At 58.0% G+C, this 20,203-nt stretch overlaps 1 protein-coding gene across 8 annotated transcripts in view; it reads left to right on the top strand.

Moving 5' to 3' along the window:
* ACTN4 (actinin alpha 4) overlaps window positions 1-20,203 on the top strand; it is a 74,623-nt gene that overhangs the window by 35,345 nt on the left and 19,075 nt on the right. For 5 of the 8 annotated variants that reach the window (XM_070450919.1, XM_070450917.1, XM_020870356.2 and 2 more), the window contains exons 2-8: window positions 9,847-9,961; window positions 10,153-10,272; window positions 13,798-13,884; window positions 14,804-14,891; window positions 16,761-16,839; window positions 18,074-18,155; window positions 18,857-18,942. In XM_070450919.1, the coding sequence (XP_070307020.1) occupies window positions 9,847-9,961; window positions 10,153-10,272; window positions 13,798-13,884; window positions 14,804-14,891; window positions 16,761-16,839; window positions 18,074-18,155; window positions 18,857-18,942 (657 nt within the window). Of the gene's footprint in view, window positions 1-9,846; window positions 9,962-10,152; window positions 10,273-13,797; window positions 13,885-14,803; window positions 14,892-16,760; window positions 16,840-18,073; window positions 18,156-18,856; window positions 18,943-19,900; window positions 19,987-20,203 lie in introns of all 8 variants that reach the window. The other 3 variants (XM_070450918.1, XM_020870355.2, XM_020870354.2) reach the window with 1 other exon arrangement.

Genomic DNA, 20,203 nt, shown 5'->3' with positions numbered 1-20,203 from the left:
ATGTCTTGATGAGGCAAATTCATAGAAACAGAAAGCAGATTAGTAGTTGTCGGGCTGGGGAGGGAGGGAGAAAAGAGGAGTTAATGCTAACAGTTCTGGGGTGATAAAAATGTTCTGCAGTCAGATAGTGGGGATAGTTTTTCAGTCTCATGAATATGTGAAAACTCACTGACCTTTATATACTTTAAAAGGGGTGAGTTTATGATATGTGAATTATAATTCAATTAAAAAACTGATTTTCCAAACTGCATGTGGTTAAAAAGAGTACATGCTTAAAAAGAGATCACGCCTGTGATCCAGCTACTCGACTTGTATTAGTTACCTACTGCTGCGTAACAAATTGCCTTTTCAAAGCTTAATGGCTGAAGGCAGTTAGAGAGAGAGAGAGAATGCAAATAAACCAGGAAAGTTCCTAGATAATTCTGTTGTAAAGCCCGGGTTGTGAACCTCTGGATTTGAAGGCTCTCTGAAGCAAGAAGAACCAGAGCTGATCATTATATTCCTTTATTCACTTGGTAGTCAAGTGGCCAGGCAAGGGGAGGGAAGGTTTGGGGGAAGACCGCTGTATATCGGTCACTGGAAAGCAGCCAGCCAGCTTGGTGAATCCCGGGGCTGGGGGGGGGGGGGGGGGGGGGCCTGGCTCCACCAACTGCAGGGCTGATACCAATGATGGCACCTTCCAGAATAGGAATAATGTAGTAATGAAAGGGGCTTCCCTCATAGCTCAGTTGGTAAAGAATCTGGCTGCAATACAGGAGACCAGGGTTCGATTCCTGGATTGGGACTGTCCCTTGGAGAAAGAAATGGCAACCCACTCCAGGATTCTTGCCTGGAGAATCCCGTAGACAGAGGAGCCTGGTGGGCTAGAGTCCATAGGTTGGTAAGATTTGGACACGACTTAGCGACTAAACCACCAGTAAGTAATAGAAGCTCTATTGAACAACCACTCTGCCAGGCTGTGGGTGCAGTGTATTTTCTTTGTTATCCTGTTGAGTGCCCACATGTCTATTATCCTCATCTTACCCAGGAAGAACTTGAAGCTTAGAGAGTTGAAGGTCATCTTCTGTGGCCATACACAGTGGGTGGCAGAACAGGGATTCAGACCCAGGTTTGTTCAGACTGGAAGCCCTTGCTCTGGAGCACTGTGCCATGTTGTCCTCCCCTCCGCCTTGAAGACCCTGGCAGATGGATGTCTTCACATGTCTGCCAGCTACTCAGCCTGCCTCCTTTTAGCCTGCCTACTGCTCCGCCCTTGTGTAGGCCCAGCACCTCTTTATTTTTTAATTTTTTTCCTCCCCCTGCCCCCCCCAGCACCTCTTTTTTAAAACTTATTTTTTTTTTAAAAAAATTTTCTTGGCCGTGCCACGTGGGATCTTAGTTCCCTGACCAGGGGTTGAACCCGGGCCTCCTGCACTGGCAGCGTGGAGTCTTAACCACCTGGACCACCAGGGAAGTCCTGAGGCTCCCCTCCTCTGGATCCAGGGCCTCTGCATGTCCGGTGGCCTCAGATGCCGGAGTGGAGAGGGCTGCCGAAGGCACCTCTATTCTGTGGGGGTGATACACCAAGGGCAGGATCTTCCCTGGCTTGTTTTGGGAATATGTACAGCTCCAGGATTATTTCTGTGAGCTTCTGAAAGCGAGCAGTCTTATCCCTAAGTAGGAACCCTCACCAGCATAAGTGGGATTAGAAATTGTGAATTCCTAAATGGCTGGCCATGAGAAGCCCCAGCCCTATTTCATTTGTGCTAGGATTTATGCAGCACCTACTATGTGCCAGGTGCCATGTCAGCTAGTGGGTTCTGCAGCCAGCAGGACCCCGCTCTCGTGGAGCTTCTGTTGCATGTGGGAGGGAGATGGGTTATGGACAAAGAACCTTGTTTCCGATAGTGACAAGTGGAGTGAGTGAAACAAAGCAAAGAAGTGATGGCTTGGTGGAGATGGTAGCAGAGGCAGGGCAGGCTCCCTGGGACAGTGGCATCTGAGGGAAGCCCTGAGTGATGAGAACTGAGCAGCCTGTAAAGACCTAGAAGAAAGCCTTAGCCCAGCGTTTCCAAAGAGGAAGGGCCAGCACTCCAGAGGCAGCCCATGGCAGCAACAACTCACTCGCTCTCTGGCGCCTCGTGGGGGGTTGGCAGAGGCAGGGACGCCGGCTACCGGGAGGGGACTAGAGAGTGGGGTTAAGAGATGGTTTCTGGACGGACACGCAGGACCTTTGGAATGCTCGCTGCTCCACTCCGCGGTATTTATACCTCTCCTCCAACTGGGAAGTCAGCTTTTTCATGTAGGCCGAGAAAAACTCCGAATAAGGCAACAGCAGGCCAGGACATAAGAAAGAAGCATTCCACGTTTCCCTGTAATTGCTTTCAAATTAGGTTCTGTCAAGGGGCAAGCTCTGTCCCTGGCTGTGTGTGCAGTTGGGAACCAGACAGGCAACCGAAGTGTCCCTGTGCCCCTGCCACCCCAGCCCCGATGACCTAAGCCGGCGGGGCCATCCGAGTCCCATGCTGCGGCACCTGTCTCAGTTGTGGCCGTGTCATCATGACCGGTTCATTTTCTCTTCTCTCAGCCTGCTCACTGGCTTTTTATCTTCAGAATCTGCTAAAGGCAGTGGATCTTCAAAGTAGCCCTCCCATGTGTAATCTCAGAGCCATTCCAGAGGCTTCACAGACTTCCTGGATGGATCCATGCGGGTGTTGCCAGGGCAATCACCTTTTCACCTGGGCTGCTGGTAACCCAGATTCCAGAAGGCTTAGCTTTCAGACCCTGAAAGCACCTTTAGGGTTGGTGATGAAGCCCAGGGGCCAGGGGAGCAGCCCCTGCTTTCAGGACCTGAGAAGATGCCCCGCTGGGGCCAGACCTTGCCCGAAGCCTGGCAGTAGCCGGCAGATGGGTGATAAGAAGGGTGGATGCCTACCCCAGGAATAAATAGCTGTCCCTCCCCTATGTCCAAGCCCCGGACACCCTTCCCGAGGACCCATGGAAGCAGGAACCATGGGCCGCGGCCGAGGCCACAGCGGGCAAGGTGGGAGTTCAGGAGGCGGGACGGCGCCTTCCCCCTCAAAGCGGCTGATGCCCCAGCGGAGCGGCAAACCCAACACGGTATTGCAGAGGCGAGGTTTGATAACTCCCAGCTCCCCAGGGAACCCCATCTTGCCTGCCAGTGCCCTGGGAGAGTTTGCCGGGGCTCAGTTAGGCAGCCAGTCCTTCTGGGTCAGGCTGCTGGCCTGGGACATCTGGCTAAGGGGGTGGGCGGTATACAAAGTGGAAAGCGGGGATGCAGCATGAGGCAGCCAGTGGCTTTTCCCAAAGTCCCATCCAGCGTGGAGTCAATGGAATCCACATGTGAGCGTCTGTTGGCGGTCGGGCGATCGCAGCCCCAGCGCTGGTCAGGAGCTCCTTCGCCAGAGGCAATCAGCAGAGCCAGGGCGTGCGCCCCAGCCCGAGCCTCGGGTCCCAGCTGACTGCAGGAGACTCCCTTTAGTCTGGGTTTAGTGGAATTCCAGCCTCCAGCCGACATTTCCTTCCACGCCACCCCCTCCAGTACTGAGAACATGGCTTGTAACACGTAGCCGCTGAGAAGACAAGGGAAGAAGAGTTTTTTCAGCTGGGTTAGCCGCATCCCGCCAGGATCCTTCCCCTCGGCCCGAGCCATCACCCTGCCTGCTGAAGGGCCACTGGTTTCTTACTGGGGACTGCCCCCGAGTCCAGAAGGTTTACCTCTGGGTTGGGGGAGGGAGTCACCGATGAATGGCTCATTAAAGCCCATTGCTGCCACATTCCTGGCTGCTGAGGTCACCTCCCGAACAATATCCATCATTCATTCACCCAGCCACCCCACATCCTGGCCACTGGGAGGGGTCCCTGTGACACAGGAAGGACTTTATGACCAGTGATGCTTGGCCTTCCCCCCACTCCCCAGCACATGGTGACAAAGCAGCTCGGGGGGAGGTGGGTGCTCCTGAGGCTTGCCTTCATGTGCCAGTGGAGCCCAAACCAACCAACAAGCTTGTCTTCTCTTCCACCCCGCCCCCTCCCGCACTCCCCCACACCCTGGTGCTATTTTAACAACCAGAGAAGAATCTTTAACAGGCTGCCAGTGTGCAGAGGCAAGTTCTGAAAGCTCTTCTCTGTGGTTTTGTTCACATGTGTTCTCAAAGGCAGAGTCCACATCCTTCCTCCCTCACTAGGTAGGTCAAGGGCTGTGTGCAGGCTCCCTTCACAGGATGGCAGGGCCACCACTTAGGTACTGTCTGCCTGCCTCCCACGCTGGGCTCAGGCCAAGCCTTTAAGAAGCAGATGGGGGACTTACCTGGCAGCCTAGTGGTTGGGACTCCTCGCTTCCAATGCAGGGGGCATGGGTTTCATCCCTTGTGGGGGAACTAGAATCCTATGTGCCATGCAGCCAGATCAAAATTTTGTTTTTTAAGAATTAAAAAAAAAGCAGGTGGGCTTTGAGGGGAAGAGCCCTGCCTGCCTCTCCTCGCCATGTAAGCTCAGCTCCAGCTTGGGGACTGAGATGGGGACAGGACCTTTCTTGACTTCGCTTTGCCAGGCCAGTAGGGGTCATTCCACTTAGAGGAATGGGTGTCTGCCCCGTGTTTGTGTTTATTGACTGTGTGACCTTGGGCAAGTCTTAAGCTTCCCCCACCTCAGTTTTCCTCACCTGTAAAGTGGAGATGATAGTGTCTCACATGACCACGGGGTTGGGGGTTTTAAACTGTTACCACGTGTAAATGGTGGTGGTGGTGGCTGTTTAGTCGCTAAGCCATGTCCAACTCTTGTGACCGCATGGACTGTGGCCCACCAGACTCCTCTGTCCGTGGGATTCTCCAGGCAAGAATAGTGGAGTGGGTTGCCATTTCCTTCTCCAAGGGGTCTTCCCAACCCAGGAATTGAACCGGAGTCTCCTGCATTGCAGGCAGATTCTTTACCAACTGAGCTACAAGGCAAGCACGTGTCAATGGTAAGAGCTAGCGGTCAGCAGTTAATGCACATTTACCCTCAGTGAGACCCTTCCTCTGCCGCCTCCCCACCGCCCGCCACCACCAGAATGTAAGCTCTGTGTCTGCTTCGCTTCCTCCAGTGCCTAACTGGGGCTCCAGGTCAGGCTTTGTCGGCTCGTCGATTGCACTGGGGGCTCTTAGATGAGGCGCTAGGGACACAGCCACTGCTCAGAACCAGTGCTGCCCCTGAAGTGACCTTCAGACGAGCTCTAGATGCTTATGGCCTTTCCCTTCTCCCCCAGAGGGCCAGCAGTCCCAGACCCTCCCAGATGAAACCAAAACCTTGAGTTTGCCTTGCTTGGTTACCGCTGTTGCATCTTTAACATGGCTCCTCTGCCTTCCTCTTCCTGCCAGGTTTCTCTTAGAAGAAGCTTTTTTACACCCCCCCCCCCCCCCAGCCCCGTGTCATTGCACATTGACCCTTGCCCCTCTGGCTCAGTCCCCACACAGCAGCCCCATCAGGGTGGGCCTGCCAGCCTCAGGACACAGGCTGCTCTCCTTCACTCCCTCCCTTTCTCCAGGACCAGGCTCTTTTCTCGCTGCTGCAGGGCCTTTGCACACACAGGTCCCATTATCTGGAACGTCTTTCTTATTTTTGTCCTATTCATTCTCCATAAGGGAACTTACCCATGTCTGCCTGGCCAGAAGGTTAGGAGCTGTTCCCCAGGATTTCCTCTCCTTTTTTCTTTTCTTTTTGGCCACACTGTGTGGCTTGCAGGATCTTAGTTCCCTAACCAGGGATTGAACCTGGGCCCCCTGCTTTGGGCATGCAGAGTCTTAACCACTGGACCCTCAGGGACTTGTCCTCCCCTCCCCCACCAGCATCCTAAACACTCTGGTGAGCTCCCTCTTTGAGAGGTGAGAGGAAGGAGGGCAAATGCCAGGTGATGCCTCAGAGTGGCTGCCTGGCCAGGGTGCGTGCTAAGTCACTTCAGTCATGTCCGACTCTTTCCGACTATAGACTGCAGCCTGCCAGGCTCCTCTGTCCATGGGATTCTTCAGGCAAGAAGACTGGGATGGGTTGCCATGCCCTCCCTCCAGGGGATCTTTCTGACCCCGGGGATTGAACCAGCATTTCTCTTGTCTCCTGCATTGACAGGCAGGTTCTTTACTACTAGCGCCACCTGGGAAGCTGGGCCAGGATCCCTGGCTTTAAATCTTGCTCTGTAACTTTACAGGTACATGACTACCTGTGGGCAAATCACATTACCTCTCAGACCCTCGATTTCCTCATCTGTTAAATGGGGCAGAAATGGTAACCACCTCACAAGGTAGCTGTGCGGATGAGAGATGTTATTAACATGTGGCAAAGTGCCTAGAACAGTGCGGGCCACATAGTTAGCTTATGGGAGTGTCTGCTGCGGCTGTTACCATTCCCGCTTTTCCTGAGGGTGTCACTTCTGTAGTTGAGTCATCACTTGGTTAATGAGATAAGTTCTGTCCCTCATCACACTGGAAGCTCCTTAGCGTGCAGCCTGGGTCTGCTTTTGCTCAGCGTGGTGGGTTCACTGCCAGGCTTGGCCCCGGCCGGCAGAGAGTGGGTGTCCCGCCCCACGGCGCCCTGGGCATCGTGGAGCCCTCGGGGCCTGCCGTGCTCCACAACTCACGCTGTGACAGAGCTTGCAGACTGGCGGGGGCACAGCGGACCCACGAGGCCTCCATCTATAGAAACCACCCTCCACACTACCCGCCCCGCACAGCTCAGTCTAAACCGGGCAGGGAGAGGGAGTGAAGAAGCAGAATGTTATTTTTGTAACAAGTAGAAGCAGCTATGAATTTTTCATGTCCCGCTGGAACTCCAGCTCCTACTCACAGTCGTGCCACATGGAGCTGGGTCCGCGAGCGGTGGGCCTGATCCCGAGGAGGGCCTCGTGACTCCTGCCCACTGTACCCCAGGCTCGGGGCCCCCTGAGTCTCTGGCGTCAGCAGATGCTCCTGGTCTTCTGGGAGGAGAAAACGGCCGGACAGGCCACGGAACGCGGGCATGGGGCCTGTCGGTGGCCTTCCCGTCCGTCATGTGTCGGGTTCCTTGCCACCGAGGCCACACGCGTGGGTAGTCTCCCCGAGCACTCGCTCTGCATTCTGCTTGGGCCTCCGCCTGTTTCTGGCCAGGGAGACGCGAGTGCCAGGCGGAATTACCGTTTATCTAAAAGTAGTCCTTCCCTTGACATTTAACACTGAATACTTCATCTGTGCCAGGCACAGTCCTGAGTGATTTACTTGCATTATTTTGTTTAGTCATCGTTTAAGAGGGGAGATTACTGTCTCCGTTTCACCCAGCACGGAACCTGAGGCTCCTTGCTTGCCCGAGGTTACCCCGCTGGAAGGTGGCCTCAGTGGGCAAGGTAGGTCTGCGTGAGCCCCCAGCCAGAGCTCTTGTTTCTTGCCCAGAGAAGGTGAGCGAAGGACGACCTGAGCCCAGTGAGGCCAAGTTCATTCAGAGCCTGCCCAGGTTGGACTCTTGTTTCCCCTCCAAACCGTGGTGCTGGGGTCAGGGCCTTTGCAGAGAGACTAGGTCCCACCCTTCCCAGGGATGGAGTGGGAATCCGCCGGTGTGGATGTGGTCCCAGGTGTGTGAGTTCTCGGGGCTTGACGCCCAGCTCTGTGGTGGATGTTTTAAAGCATTCCTCTCCTCCCCCCACCCTCCATTTAATCCCGCAGCAAATACAGGCGGTAGATTCTGAGAAGTCCATCCTACAGAGGAGGATGCTGAGGTGCAGGTAGGCCAGGGCTCCTGGTTGCAAACCCAGAAGTAAGCTGAGGGGCCGGCACTCAAGCCCTGAAGGGTTGCCTCAGGTGTCGCACAGACAGGCTGAGGGAGAGAGGTGCCCTCCCTGCAGATCAGGTGCCTAGATCTCGGCCCAGAGGCACTGGGGGCTCGGTCTCTGGGAACTGCCGTCTTGTGTCCTCAGCCGGGGATGTGATGGCCAGTTTGCTGCCCCACTGCATCTTTCGGGCGCAGGGAACAGCAGAGGCCCGGCATCCCCCACCACTTCCTGTCCCAGCCTGGCCTGCTGCTGCCCACTGGGCGGCTGAGCGCCACGCCTGCCCACTGCCCAGGCCCAAGGCCGCTGTGCTTTGGGCATTCTAAAGGCACGTGTGATGTGAGACTAAATTTCTACCCCTGGGAGCACACACGTGTATGCACGTAACATCCAGCAAGACCCCAAATGACTGGAAAACGCTGTCCGAGATGCCGAGGGCTGTGTGTGGTAGCGAGGGCGGGCAGGGGGGACAGAGAAGACACTCTGGGAGAGACGGGCAGGGTGTCTGGAGAGGAGGGGACCCCGGGAAGCGTGGTGTGCAGAGAACTGAGCCCCTGCTGTGTGCCCCAGCTCCACAGGGGTCACCACCGCGAACCCTTGCGCCCGACCAGGCGTGACTCAGGTGGTGTCTTCACTGCCACGTTGCAGATGCGGAAACGGACGTTAGGAAGGTTGGGTAACCTGCCTGCAGGAGTGATGTAACCAGCAGTCTGGCCCCGGTTTGTCTGAATTCAGAGCTGCTTAGGGGAAGGAGCGAGGGAAGTGAGGTGGGGGAGGTAGATACGTGCGCACCTCGCTGAGAACCTGCTCCATAGTAGCTCACGGCTGCAAGGAGGCAGAAAACAGCACACAACTGTTAGGAGTGAAGCAGAGGGACTGCCCTGGTGGTGGTCCAGTGGCTGAGACTCCACGCTGCCAGTGCAGGGGGCCTGAGTTTGATCCCTGGTCAGGGAGCTAGAATCCCGAAGGCCGCAACTGAGACCTGGCACAGCCAAATAAATAAAAATACTAAAAAAAAAAAAAAGTGAAACAGTGGTCCTCTGACAGACCTGCACAGAGGAGGGGCGGGGCGGGGCAGGCTGGTCAGCCTGGGTGGGCGTCCAGAGGGGCTGATGTTGACGGGGGGTAGGTGTGGACTGAGCCTGGCAGAGGCGCCCATAGCGGAGGGGACACCCGCGTGCAGGTTTTTGGCTCTTCGGGGTGGTGGTGGTGGAACTCTTCTTCGTGTTGGTGGGAGGCGGGTGGGGTACCCTAGCCGCCCGCAACCCTCCCCCTTTCTTCGGGTTGGGAAGGACCATCGAGTTTGGAGGGAACCCTTGCTTGCACCCACCTTGTGGCGTGTTAATTAGGCGGCTTCTTTGTCTGCGAGGGGCCTTGCATTGAGTCTCCCAATGAGCAGTTCTGGTGACAGTTGTCAAAACACATGGTGTTTGGCCAGTGTCTCCCTGGAAGCCCCTCACCCCCCACACGGCCTCTGCCTGCACCCAGGGGCAGCGTGGGCTCTCCTGTGCATTCCTGGCCTTCAGCCCAGGTCCACGCTGGGCCTGCAGGCTGGCGGGGACAGGGCAGGGAACTCCCGTGGGAAACAGGCGTGGGCTTTTTCCCAGACCCTGCTGCCCGGGCTGCGTGGGCCCGTCTCCCTGGAAGGTGTCTGGGCACGTCCACCTTAACTGAAGTGACGCACTTCCCTGGCGCTGGCGTTGATGACGACAGAGGCCCCAGCCAGCAGGAGGCTGAGCGCCGGTCACCTCAGACGCCACGCCTGGGCCCCATCCTCAGGTGTTCTCTGCTCTGGTTCTGGACTTGGGCTGCTGACGTGAGTTCCAGTCCACGCTCTGCCACTCATTATCCCGCTGACCAAGCGGTGGTCTGGGACCCAACCTGAGCCTCAGTTTCCTCCCGTCAGCCTGCCTGGGTCGCTGTGGAGATCGGCACCAGCGTAGATAGAGGTTGGGCCCAGGGCCTGGCCTCAGGGTGACCTTGTTGATGCAGAGTCAGGGCTGTGGCCCGGCCCTTTTGCTGGAGAGCCCCAACAGCCACACTGACCCTCCCGGCCACCCTCTGTTTTGCCTCCCCAGACCTTCACAGCCTGGTGCAACTCCCACCTGCGGAAGGCTGGCACGCAGATTGAGAACATCGATGAAGACTTCCGAGATGGGCTCAAGCTCATGCTCCTCCTGGAGGTCATTTCAGGTGAGGCACCCCCCCCCCCCCCACAACTACCCTGCAGGTGCCCCCAGGACACCACCCACCCTACCCGTGGCTGCCGGGCAAGAGCAAGGCCTCTACCAGCTGCAGCAACACTGCGCCGGCATCGGCCTGTTCTGGGGAGCAGTGGGGATCCTAAATCTCTCTCTCTTCCTTTCATGGTGTTCGGTCCTCAGGGGAGCGGTTACCTAAGCCAGAGCGGGGCAAGATGAGAGTGCACAAGATCAACAACGTGAACAAGGCGCTGGACTTCATCGCCAGCAAAGGAGTCAAGCTGGTCTCCATCGGGGCAGAAGGTGAGTGGATGGGGCCCGGAGCAGAGTGGGGTTGGAGGAATTCCCCGGAGGCCCAGCAGTTAGGACTCTGTTTTCTCACTGCCGAGGACCCGGGTTCAATCCCTGGTCAGGGAACTACGATCCTACAAGCCACGCAGCCAGGAAAGAAAAAGAAATAAGTTGTGTTGGTGGTCAAGATGGGGGTGCCGGATACACCAAGTGGTGACCACAGTGACTGCCTTTGATGCAGCGTTGGGTTCACAAACCACCCCCAGCCCCGGCACCCTACCCACCCCTGCTTTCCTTCCCCTAGAGAATGATCCAGTCCAAGAGCAGAGAATACGGTTCGCCCAGTCATGTGGGGCACAGGAGGAATGGCTTTGACTCAGACCCTGGACACCCCACTCCCCCTCCTGGTGCTGGGCCTGATAGGTGACCCGCCGTCTCTCTGAGCGAGCAGCACCTTTGTCCTTAGGCCCTGCCTGGTGTCCGCGGGCAGGAGGGGCTCAGGGGGGGACGCTGTGGCCGGTGTCTGGGCTCTGCAGCAGGGAGCATAGGCCCAGAGGTCAGGGGGCAGACCTTGCTGGCCACATGGCCTGGGAGAGTGTGGCCTCTTGACGGGACTCCCAGGATCCCTCTGGGCCCCATGAGGGTGCCCAGCCAGCACCGTGACCTTGTCTCCAGTCCCTCGTGGGAGCAGCAGCATGCCCTCACTCCAGCAGCTGGAACTCTTGTCTTGAACTTCCCAGGCGCCTTTGGAGACCAGGCGAGGCCTAATGGAGCCCAGAAGGTCCCCATCAGCCTGGGCTCACAGTCTTGCTCATTAGTCAGAGCAGGGTTTCCTACACCCCGACATCCATGTTGTCCCAGCTTTTAGAAAAACAAAGAAAACTAATTGCTGTTAATGACAGGGCTCTGAGAGTCTGGCTGGGACTCCAGGCCAGGAATGCACGTCCCGTGTTCCAAGGCTCTGCCCTGGCCCGGGCCCTCTCCAAGAAGGGGTGCCAAGCCTCGCATGCCACGGTCGAGGTGGTTGGTGTTTGCTTAAAACAAAACGAAACAAAACACAAAACCCCGGATTGAGTCAGGTCCTGAGATTTTCTGTCCTTGCATGGATCTTTCCTCTTGGCTCCCCTCCAGCCTCCTGCTTCTCACAGCTGCATTTTTTTATTTTGCTCAAATGCTAGCCTGTAAATACAGACAGGGTGAGAGGAGAGACCCATGGCAGTCATCAGTTTTCATTTGGAGAAAAACTCAGTCTAGAAACGTTCTCCGTTCATGCTCAGACCGCTTCGCTCCCAACACCCGTGGCCTTCGGGCCTCTGGTGGGCAGCCGGCTGGAGCCATTCTGAGATCTCTGGGGTACCTGAGAGCCCTGATCTATGTCCCCCCACCCCCGTCCACCCCCAACTCCCTGTCCCTCCACACCGTCTCAGCTGCAGGAACACGGCTTCCTCGTGGGGCTCATGAGTGGGGTTGGGAGGCGGAGGCGCAGCTGCAGGTCCAGGGAGCAGCTGGTGGGTGTGTCATGAGAGTGGCCGCCTCCCCCCACAGTCGCAGGGACTCTCTAAGCCTCCGTGACCAGCCTGCTCGGGCGCCAGCTGGGAACAGGCACTGCGGCCGCCACGCCAGCCTGTGTCCGTCCCCGGCTCTGGGGTGCCCAGCCCCCAGGAGGAACACAGCGTGGATCTCCTGGACGAATCCCCGCTCTCGCCACATGAGAAGGCTCCGCCTAGTTTCCAGGCCTGGGGTTCTCTGCCCTGGGAAAGGTGCGGACAGACACTGTGTCCTTCCCCTGCCTCCAGGCAGCCAGCTGCATGTGTTTCCTCTCCTCAAACCCTCAAACTGAGATCTCCCCTCAGTCGGCAGCCCACAGCTTCCCTGGGGGGAGCCTCACCAGTGACTAAAGAGCCCCCCACCTCCTAGTGAGTGTGTCCTCCGAGAAGGCTGGGTCCCATCCTCTGGGGGACCTTCGTTCCTCCTCCTCAAATCAAGCCCACCTAGAGTTTTCTGTCCTTGAGGCTGGTGAGCACGGTCTCTTGAAGCATCCCTCCGTTCTGCCAGCCTCCCTCCTGCATCCAGACTGGGAGAGGCACAATGGGCTGCAGGCCCGAGAGGACCCCTGCAGGCATGTCAGGCCGATGGGCTCTGGTCTGCAGCTGCTCGTACGCACTTCTCCACCCGGCCCCAGACCCCACGGTGCCTGAGCATCACAGAAGTGGTTTTTCTCCAAGTTGCTGAAGCTGAGGAACGTGTGGTCCAGACCCTTCTCTCTCACCCCTGGGAGTCTGGGAGAGTGGTTTTCAGTCAACTGAGGAAGCGCCCGCTCAGCAGCTGGCCCTTGTGCCCCCTGCTTCTTGCCGCCTGCGGCTCCACCTCTCTCTCTCTCACCCTCTCTCTCTCTCCCTCTCGAGGGCCTGGCCAGGTGCTGGGGGTGCAGGACTGATCACGAGGCAGACGGTGAACAGGCAGCTGCTCCTGCCGCTTAGTTGCTCAGTCGTGTCCAACTCTTTTGTGACCCCATGGGCAGTAGCCCACCAGGTTCCTCTGTCCGTGGAATTTCCCAGGCAAGAATCCTGGAGTGGGTTGTCATTTCCTTCTCCAGGGGATCTTCCCGACCCAGGGATCAAACCCAAGCCTTCTGCTTGTCAGGCAGTTCCTTTCCCACTGTACCAACTGGGAAGCCCGTGAAGAAGCAGACAGACCAGCCAATGTGTGTGTGTGAGGGCAGGAGCAGGGTGCCGGGGAAGCCAGGGAAGCCAGGAGGTGACGCAGAAGCAGAGAGACAGAACATGCTGGGAAGGACCACCAGCCTTCTGAGGAAAGGGACAAGGGGTGCACTTTGTGGGCGGACAGGAGGTGTGAGATCCTTAAAGCAAGCAAACATTGACTCAACAAGAGGACGGAGCTTAGAGAGTGCTGGGGAGGGAGGGGCCAGGTCACACAGGGCAGGCCTTGTGAGCCCACCTGCAGCACACAGGGTTTGCTTCAGGTACGGTGGGGCCTGAAGCAGGCACTCGGCACAGATTCGATGCACCTGTTAGTGACCACCCTGCTGCGTGGGAGTGGATCACGGGGACGGAGGAGGCGGTACATCGAGATTTGGGGGACACGACGGTGGCTTGGATCGAGGTGGCAGCACTGGTGTTGGAAGGAAGGGGACAGATTCTCAACAAATACTAGCGTGGCCTGCACCTGCTAGTCAAGAGACTTGCCCATACAGGGGTGACGGGGGCTGGAAACTCAGGCCTAACGCCTGGGAGCAATCCTTTGCAGTGGGTCATGAGAGTGAGCTGCCTGGAGAGGAGGGGGCCTGTGTGGCTGAGAACACGTGTGTGTGGAAGCCTGAATGTGCCAAGTGGCAGAAGGCTTTGGGGACCACGCTTCCTGTTGAGGGACACCTCCCAATGCAGGTTGTGTGGGACAGGCCTGGGCAGCTCTGTCAGATGATGGAGCTGAACTCTGGACAGGGCCAGGGGCCGCCTGGGGGGTCACCCTCTGCTTCCTTACAATCTTCTCACCCTCTGCCCCTTTCCCTGCGTGCAGAGATTGTGGACGGCAACGCGAAGATGACCCTGGGAATGATCTGGACCATCATCCTCAGGTTCGCCATCCAGGACATCTCTGTGGAAGGTGAGAACCGAGGGCCTGCCGACTGGCAGAGAGCAGCCTTTTCTCTCAACCCCAGTGCCACCCCAAGTTTTGGGGACTTGGTTAGACTTTCAGGTGTTTTGTCTTCATGCCTGAAGGCTCTTTCCTGAGTCTGGACAAGACTCCCAGGGCCTGGCCCTGCCCAGGAGTGCTGGCCCAGTGGAGGTGAAGGGGACCCGTGCGGCCACCCCTCTCAGTGGACCCTCACACCACCCTCGTCCAGTGGGCATGACCGCACCGTTTTACAGTCTGGGAGCAGGCTCCTGATAGAGTCAGGCCTGGCCTCGTTCTCCGGGGCATCAGCACCCACGTTTCCACTCCACCTCCCACCCTCGGACTTGGCCAACACAGGGTGAGAGAAACCACGGGGCCAGCGTGTGGAGGGGCTCCTGGTGACAGGCCCGAGCAGTGACCGGGACACACGTGGTGCCTGCCCTCATAGCGCGCCCAGTCTGCTGAGCACAGTCCATGGGGAGCTGCCCATGGGGATGGAGGGACCTCCCGGGGCCCTCCCACCCTGCTTCCTCAAAGCTGCGGCCGGCCCCCGAGTGGGCAGCCCCTTCCTGGGGCCTTGTTCAGAAGCCGGGCCCTGCATCAGGCGCTTGTGTGGCAGTGTGTCCTGCCAGGCGCAGGCTTTGGGGTCAGAAGTGGGTCAGGTTCAGGCCCTGACACTGCCCTGTCACTGTCACTTCCAGGTGACCCCAGGTGAATGACTGCTTCTGGGGCCTGGCATGCAGCTAGGATGCGGAAGGGGCACCCACACTGCGGCTGCCCCGTCCCAGGGCCTCTTCCCCCGGCTTCTCTCTGCCCCTCCTGCCTGAGCCCCAAGAGTGACCCACCCGCACTGGGTGCTGCACCTCTAGTTGTGAGCCTGTGCTCACCATCCTTGTGTGTTCTGCAGAGACCTCTGCCAAGGAAGGGCTCCTCCTCTGGTGCCAGAGAAAGACGGCCCCATACAAGAACGTCAACGTGCAGAACTTCCACATCAGGTGAGCAGCCGGCTAAGTGCCGGCTAACATCATCCCCAAGCTGCTTCCCGGGACTTGAGATGCTGGCTGGCCCCACCCCCACCCCCCCCACCCCAGCTCTCTTGCTGTGGTTTTGTCAGGGTCTGTGAGGTGCCAGCTCTCAAAGAGCGCCCCTCTCCACTGGCTTCCATGAACCCCTGGGAAAGTCCCCACGTCCCTTGGGGGAGGTGGCGGTCGCCTCACCGTCCCGGGCTAGAGGCCTTACGGCCCGGCACCTTTGCGAGGCCCTATAGTCTCCTTCCCCGAGTCTGGTAACTCGGAAGGAGCAGCAAAGCTCTTCCTTTGTTTTGACCTCTCAAGAGGGACCTGCCGTCCTAGTGAGTTCAGTGTCGGGGAAATGTGCCCTGTGTCCATTAGAGGAACAGGACTCAGCCGGAATAAGCCTGCTCTTCCTTGGGTCAGGGCAGAAAATGAGTGTGTCCACAAGGCAGGCATGATCAGTGGGAGATCTGGGAGTATGGCACGGCCTGGGGATTAGGCATGCAGGCTTTGGGGGTGGCCTTGAGATCAGATCCAACATGACCGTGACTTCACCCCTCTGAGCCTCTGCTGTCTTCCTGGGTGGATGGTCCAGGGAGAGGACACACATCGGGATGAAGAACGGGGTTTTCCAGTGTCCACAGAGGTCCTGCTGTGTCCTCGGACTCCCCAGGACCCTGCACTCGGCATTGGGGACCATTGTGCTCAGCCATTTGTAGCCGGCAGTCCCTCCCTTGATCTCCTCCACGTCTCCTTCCTTCCCAGCTAGCTGGTCCTCCGTGCACTTCTCATTCGTATATTTATTCAGTCACTAAATACCTATGGAGTGCCTACTCCATGCCAAGAGTGGGAATACAACAGTGCCAAAATCAAGTCCCTGCCCTTGGAAGGTCACACCTCAGCCGGGGGGCCAGTAGTTCACAGAGGTGGGAAGAAACCAGCCTAATTCCGAGTAGTGAGAAGGGCCAAAGACAACAAAATAGGATAAGGTGACAGAAGGTAGCCAGCGAGAGTACCATGGTCAGAGAGGGGGTCTGTCTGAGATGTCATTAAGTTTGACCTCTGAAAGAGCCAGCCTTTAGAGCGGCAGTCCCCAGCCTTTTTGGCACCAGGGACCGGTTTCACGGAAGAGTTTTTCCACAGACCATTCCTTTCTCTGAGGGTAGGAGAGGGGCACGGTTTTGGGATGATTCAAGCCCATTACATTTACTGTGCACTTTATTTCTAATCCGATGCTGCCGCTGACCTGACAGGAGGTACCCATCTACAGCCCAGAAGTTGGGGACTCCTGCCTTAGAGGCTCTCGGGGAGGGAAATGTGACCAGTCTGGCCTGGGACCAGCTGTCACTTCCCTCTGAACAGAGCCCCTCACGCCAAGCCATGTCCTGGCATTTAGCCAGCCCATGGGTCAGGTCAGCCGTGGTGCAGGGAGCCCGCGGTGCAGGCCTGTGCAGCTCAGCAGGGCCACGCATGACAGTGCTCAGCAGGGCACGGCCACCCCGGTAACGAGCAGTCACAGGGCGCTTGTCACATGTCAGGTATCGGCCTAGGCCTCACACAGTTATCCTCACAGCAGCCCGATCAAGTGTAGGCACTGTATTATCCCTATTTTGCAGATGTGGAAACTGAGGTAGCAGGAGATTAGGGGACTTGCCTAAGGTTGCACTGAGAGCGGAAGGGGTGGAATTTCCCCCCAGACGGTCCGGCTCCAGCACCCAGGCTCACAGCCAGCTGGGCACACGTTCTAGACCACCTCACGGAGTAGGAGGTAGTCGTTCCTGTGTGCCCACGGCCCACAGCCCCTCATGACCACGGGGGCCCTCCTCACAACCCTGGCCTCTCCATCCCCAGCTGGAAGGACGGCCTTGCCTTCAACGCCCTGATCCACCGGCACAGACCGGAGCTGATCGAATACGACAAGCTGAGAAAGGTGCGTGTCTCTGCCTCCCCTCAGTGGCCCATAGGCACCGCGACTCTAACCCTGACTCTGGGCTGCTGCCCCCAGCCCGTCCGTCGCTGGTGTCCAGAGCTGAACTCTGCTCAGATGGGCAGACTGGGAGGGCCCTGTGCCAGCCATCAGCAAACCCCAGGCTCAGCGGCTGACTCTTGCCTCCTTTGGTCCCCTTGGGACCCGTCCCCTTCTCCCTCCTTGAGCATTGCAGCTGCCAGGGGTTATGGGAGGTCCTGACCGACCATGCTTTCCAGCTTCCCTTCCTTTTTATTTATGTATTTACTTACGGCTTTATCAGGTCCTAGTTGCAGTGGGCAGGCTTCTCTCTAGTTGTGGCATGAGGACTCAGTCGTTGTGGCGCACGGGATTAGTTGCCCCTTTGGCATGTGGAATCCCCGACCAGGGATTGAACCTGAGTCCCATGCTTTGGAAGGCAGATTCTTAACACTGGACCACCAGGGAGGTCCCCAGCTCCCCTTCCATAACCCTCTAGATTCTTGAAGCGTTCACACTCTGCCCAGTGGAGAGGGGTGAGGAATTCTGAACCATCACGGGGGGACCCATGCTACAGAAGAAGGAAGGCGCCCCTGAGCTGGCCTCATGGGGCAGGGCCCGTGGGGGAGGCAGCCTAGGGCCAAGCATCATCCCAGATGGGGGGGCGGGGGTGCCCAGGCCGGCACTCAGCCCATTCATGCCACAGCAACTAATCGAGTAATCGAATCGGGCTGTAGCTGGAGAGCGGGAGAGGCCTGTGAGGGAGGGTCGGCGTGAAGTGGGCACTCATCCTGTGAGCCAGGCTGAGCTTAGAACGCAGAGGCTCTCTGCTCCCCAGCCCCAGCCCCACACACACCCCAGTGCTCTCTCAGGTCTGGATCAGTGTTTCAGTGCAGGGGGTCTTAATCTGGGACCCAGGGATGGCTGGAAACTCTAAGGAAAGAGCACACCTGTGTTTCTTTCTGGAGGAAGGGTGCACAGTCAGCCCCCCAAAGGTTTCCAGCAGCGTTCCTTTGAGTGGGAGTTGACTTTACCCAGGTGTGTCCGCCCCGCCCCCAGCTCCCTGCAGCTGCACAGGTGGCTGAGAACTGCCTGAAGGAACATTTTCAGTCCCAGCCCTCCCCAGGGTCCCTCCCTTAAGGGCCAGCCCTTGTTCCCTCTGCTTGTGTGTCCTGCCCCTGACCGTATTTCTCCTCCTTCCCTCGCCTCCCTCCCCCAGGACGACCCTGTCACCAACCTAAACAATGCCTTCGAAGTGGCCGAGAAATACCTCGACATCCCCAAGATGCTGGATGCAGAGGGTAAGTACATCCCTCTTGCTCTGTCAGCACGCTGTTTTATGGGCATGTCTTAGGGTGACCTCAGAGCTGGCAGAGCCAGCCGGAACGCCTGAGCGAATCTGCGTGAACTGGGAATGATGGTGTTGTCACCCAGGGCACCCAGGCCGGAGCAGCCTGGGAGGGAGATGGTGGGGAAGGGGACCTTAAGGGGACCAACTCTCAGGGACGCCCCTGGGGCCTGGGCCCCGGCCCCCCGCCAAAGCCCTTCCTGACTGATCCCACCCTTCGGTCACTGGGACGGTCGGCTCCTGTGAATAACCAAGGCCTCCACCTTCCTGCTTGCCACAGGCTGGGGATCTGGAGCCCACAGAGTGGAGTGTTGTTTTCCTTTTCCGGCTTTGCTCCGTTTCCCAGCCACGCACCACCCCGGCCGGGACCCCTGCCTCTGGCCTCCGGCGGCCCCTGGGGCTGACCGTTTAGCAGCCCCTTGAGGCCGTTCTCAGAGAGAGGAAGTCTCCTCGTCTTAATCCCATTTCCCACAGCCTTGGCCTTTCCGGTGACCATGGGGGATGGAGGGGCCGAGGGGCTGGCCAAGCCCACTGGAGTCTCCCAGGGTCATGGAATCAGCTCCGAGGGTCCTTCTCCCAGGACTCCCGTGCATCTCCGTGAGCGCCCGTCCCCACCCCCGCTGGGGCAGTTTAACCCTTGTCGTTCACTTACAGACATCGTGAACACGGCCCGGCCCGACGAGAAGGCCATAATGACCTATGTGTCCAGCTTCTACCATGCCTTTTCGGGAGCGCAGAAGGTACCGGGCAGGGCCAGGCAGGCCCACCTCGCCGCCACCGCCCAATGCCACTGCTGCCTCTCCTCCCGCACTCACCTCATTTCTCTTGCAGACGGCAGTGGCCTCTCTCCGACTGGAAGCCACCCCCCCGGCTCCTCAGCATCACCGCCCGTTTAGTCTCTGCTCGTAGTATCTCTCGAGCGCCTCAGAGCTCACCCCCCTACTTCAGTGCCAGGCACTGAGAATACGTACAGTCAGTGACCGAGTCAGGCAGGGCCTCTGCCCTCACGGAGCTTACGTTCTAGTGGGCAAGACAGACAACGAGCAGGTCCATAGAGAAAGTAACGTCGTGTGAGAGGAGTAGTGGACAGCACAGACAGCATGGTGGGATGCGCTGGGCTCCTCCACCTGGGGCCGCTGGTGGAGAGGGGCGTGATGAGCAGAAGCTGTGGACAGAGTGTTCCAGATAGAGGGGGGAACAAGTGCAAAGGCCCTGAGGCCTCAGTGGCGGGGCTTATCCAAGGAATGGCTGGGGAGGAGAGGAAGATGAGGTAGGAGAAGGTGACAGAGCCAGGCTGTGGGAGACATTGTGGTCCTGGAGTTTGGGTTTCATTCTGAGACCCCAGGAGATGATTAGGGGTTTGTGCTCAGGTGGTAGGTGGTCACAAAGGACATGGATCCTACATATGTTTTCAGAAAGATCAAATAATGCAAGCAAGATCCCTCTAGCCCCAACCAAGGCTTCCTGGCTAATGTATCCCAAACCCAGGCCTGGTTAGGAAAGGAATCTGTCCCTTTCTGATGTCCCCCCTTCCCCTTGGCAAGACACACCCACGCAGGCCGGAGCCAGGGTCTGGCTTCCAGTCTAGAGCCAGCGCTATCCTTCCTGCATGAGCCTCGGGCCAGGCCTCGGCCGCCCTTCCTGCATCTTTCACTCTCTCCTGCCTCTCTCTCTCTCTCTCTCTCTCTCTCTGCGCAGATATTGTAGGCACTCTGAGGCCAGATGAGAAAGCCATCATGACTTACGTGTCCTGCTTCTACCACGCTTTCTCAGGGGCTCAAAAGGTGAGCTGGGGGCGGGAGCACCTTCACTCCTGTGGCTGGAGACTCACCCTTGCCACACCCCCCACCCCCACCACCATCCCAGTGCCCGAACTGTGGCCTGAGGACTGAGCCAGCCTGGAAGGTTCTTGTGACCCTGAGCCTCCATTGCCATCGCCCAGCCAGCACTGGTCCAGGGGCTGAGATGCCGCAGACAGTCCCACGAGTCCCTCCGTGGACA

This window comes from Odocoileus virginianus, chromosome 20, assembly GCF_023699985.2.
Source record: "Odocoileus virginianus isolate 20LAN1187 ecotype Illinois chromosome 20, Ovbor_1.2, whole genome shotgun sequence".
In the NCBI taxonomy this organism is placed as follows: domain Eukaryota; kingdom Metazoa; phylum Chordata; class Mammalia; order Artiodactyla; family Cervidae; genus Odocoileus; species Odocoileus virginianus.
This window is presented reverse-complemented; position numbering and strand designations above follow the sequence as displayed.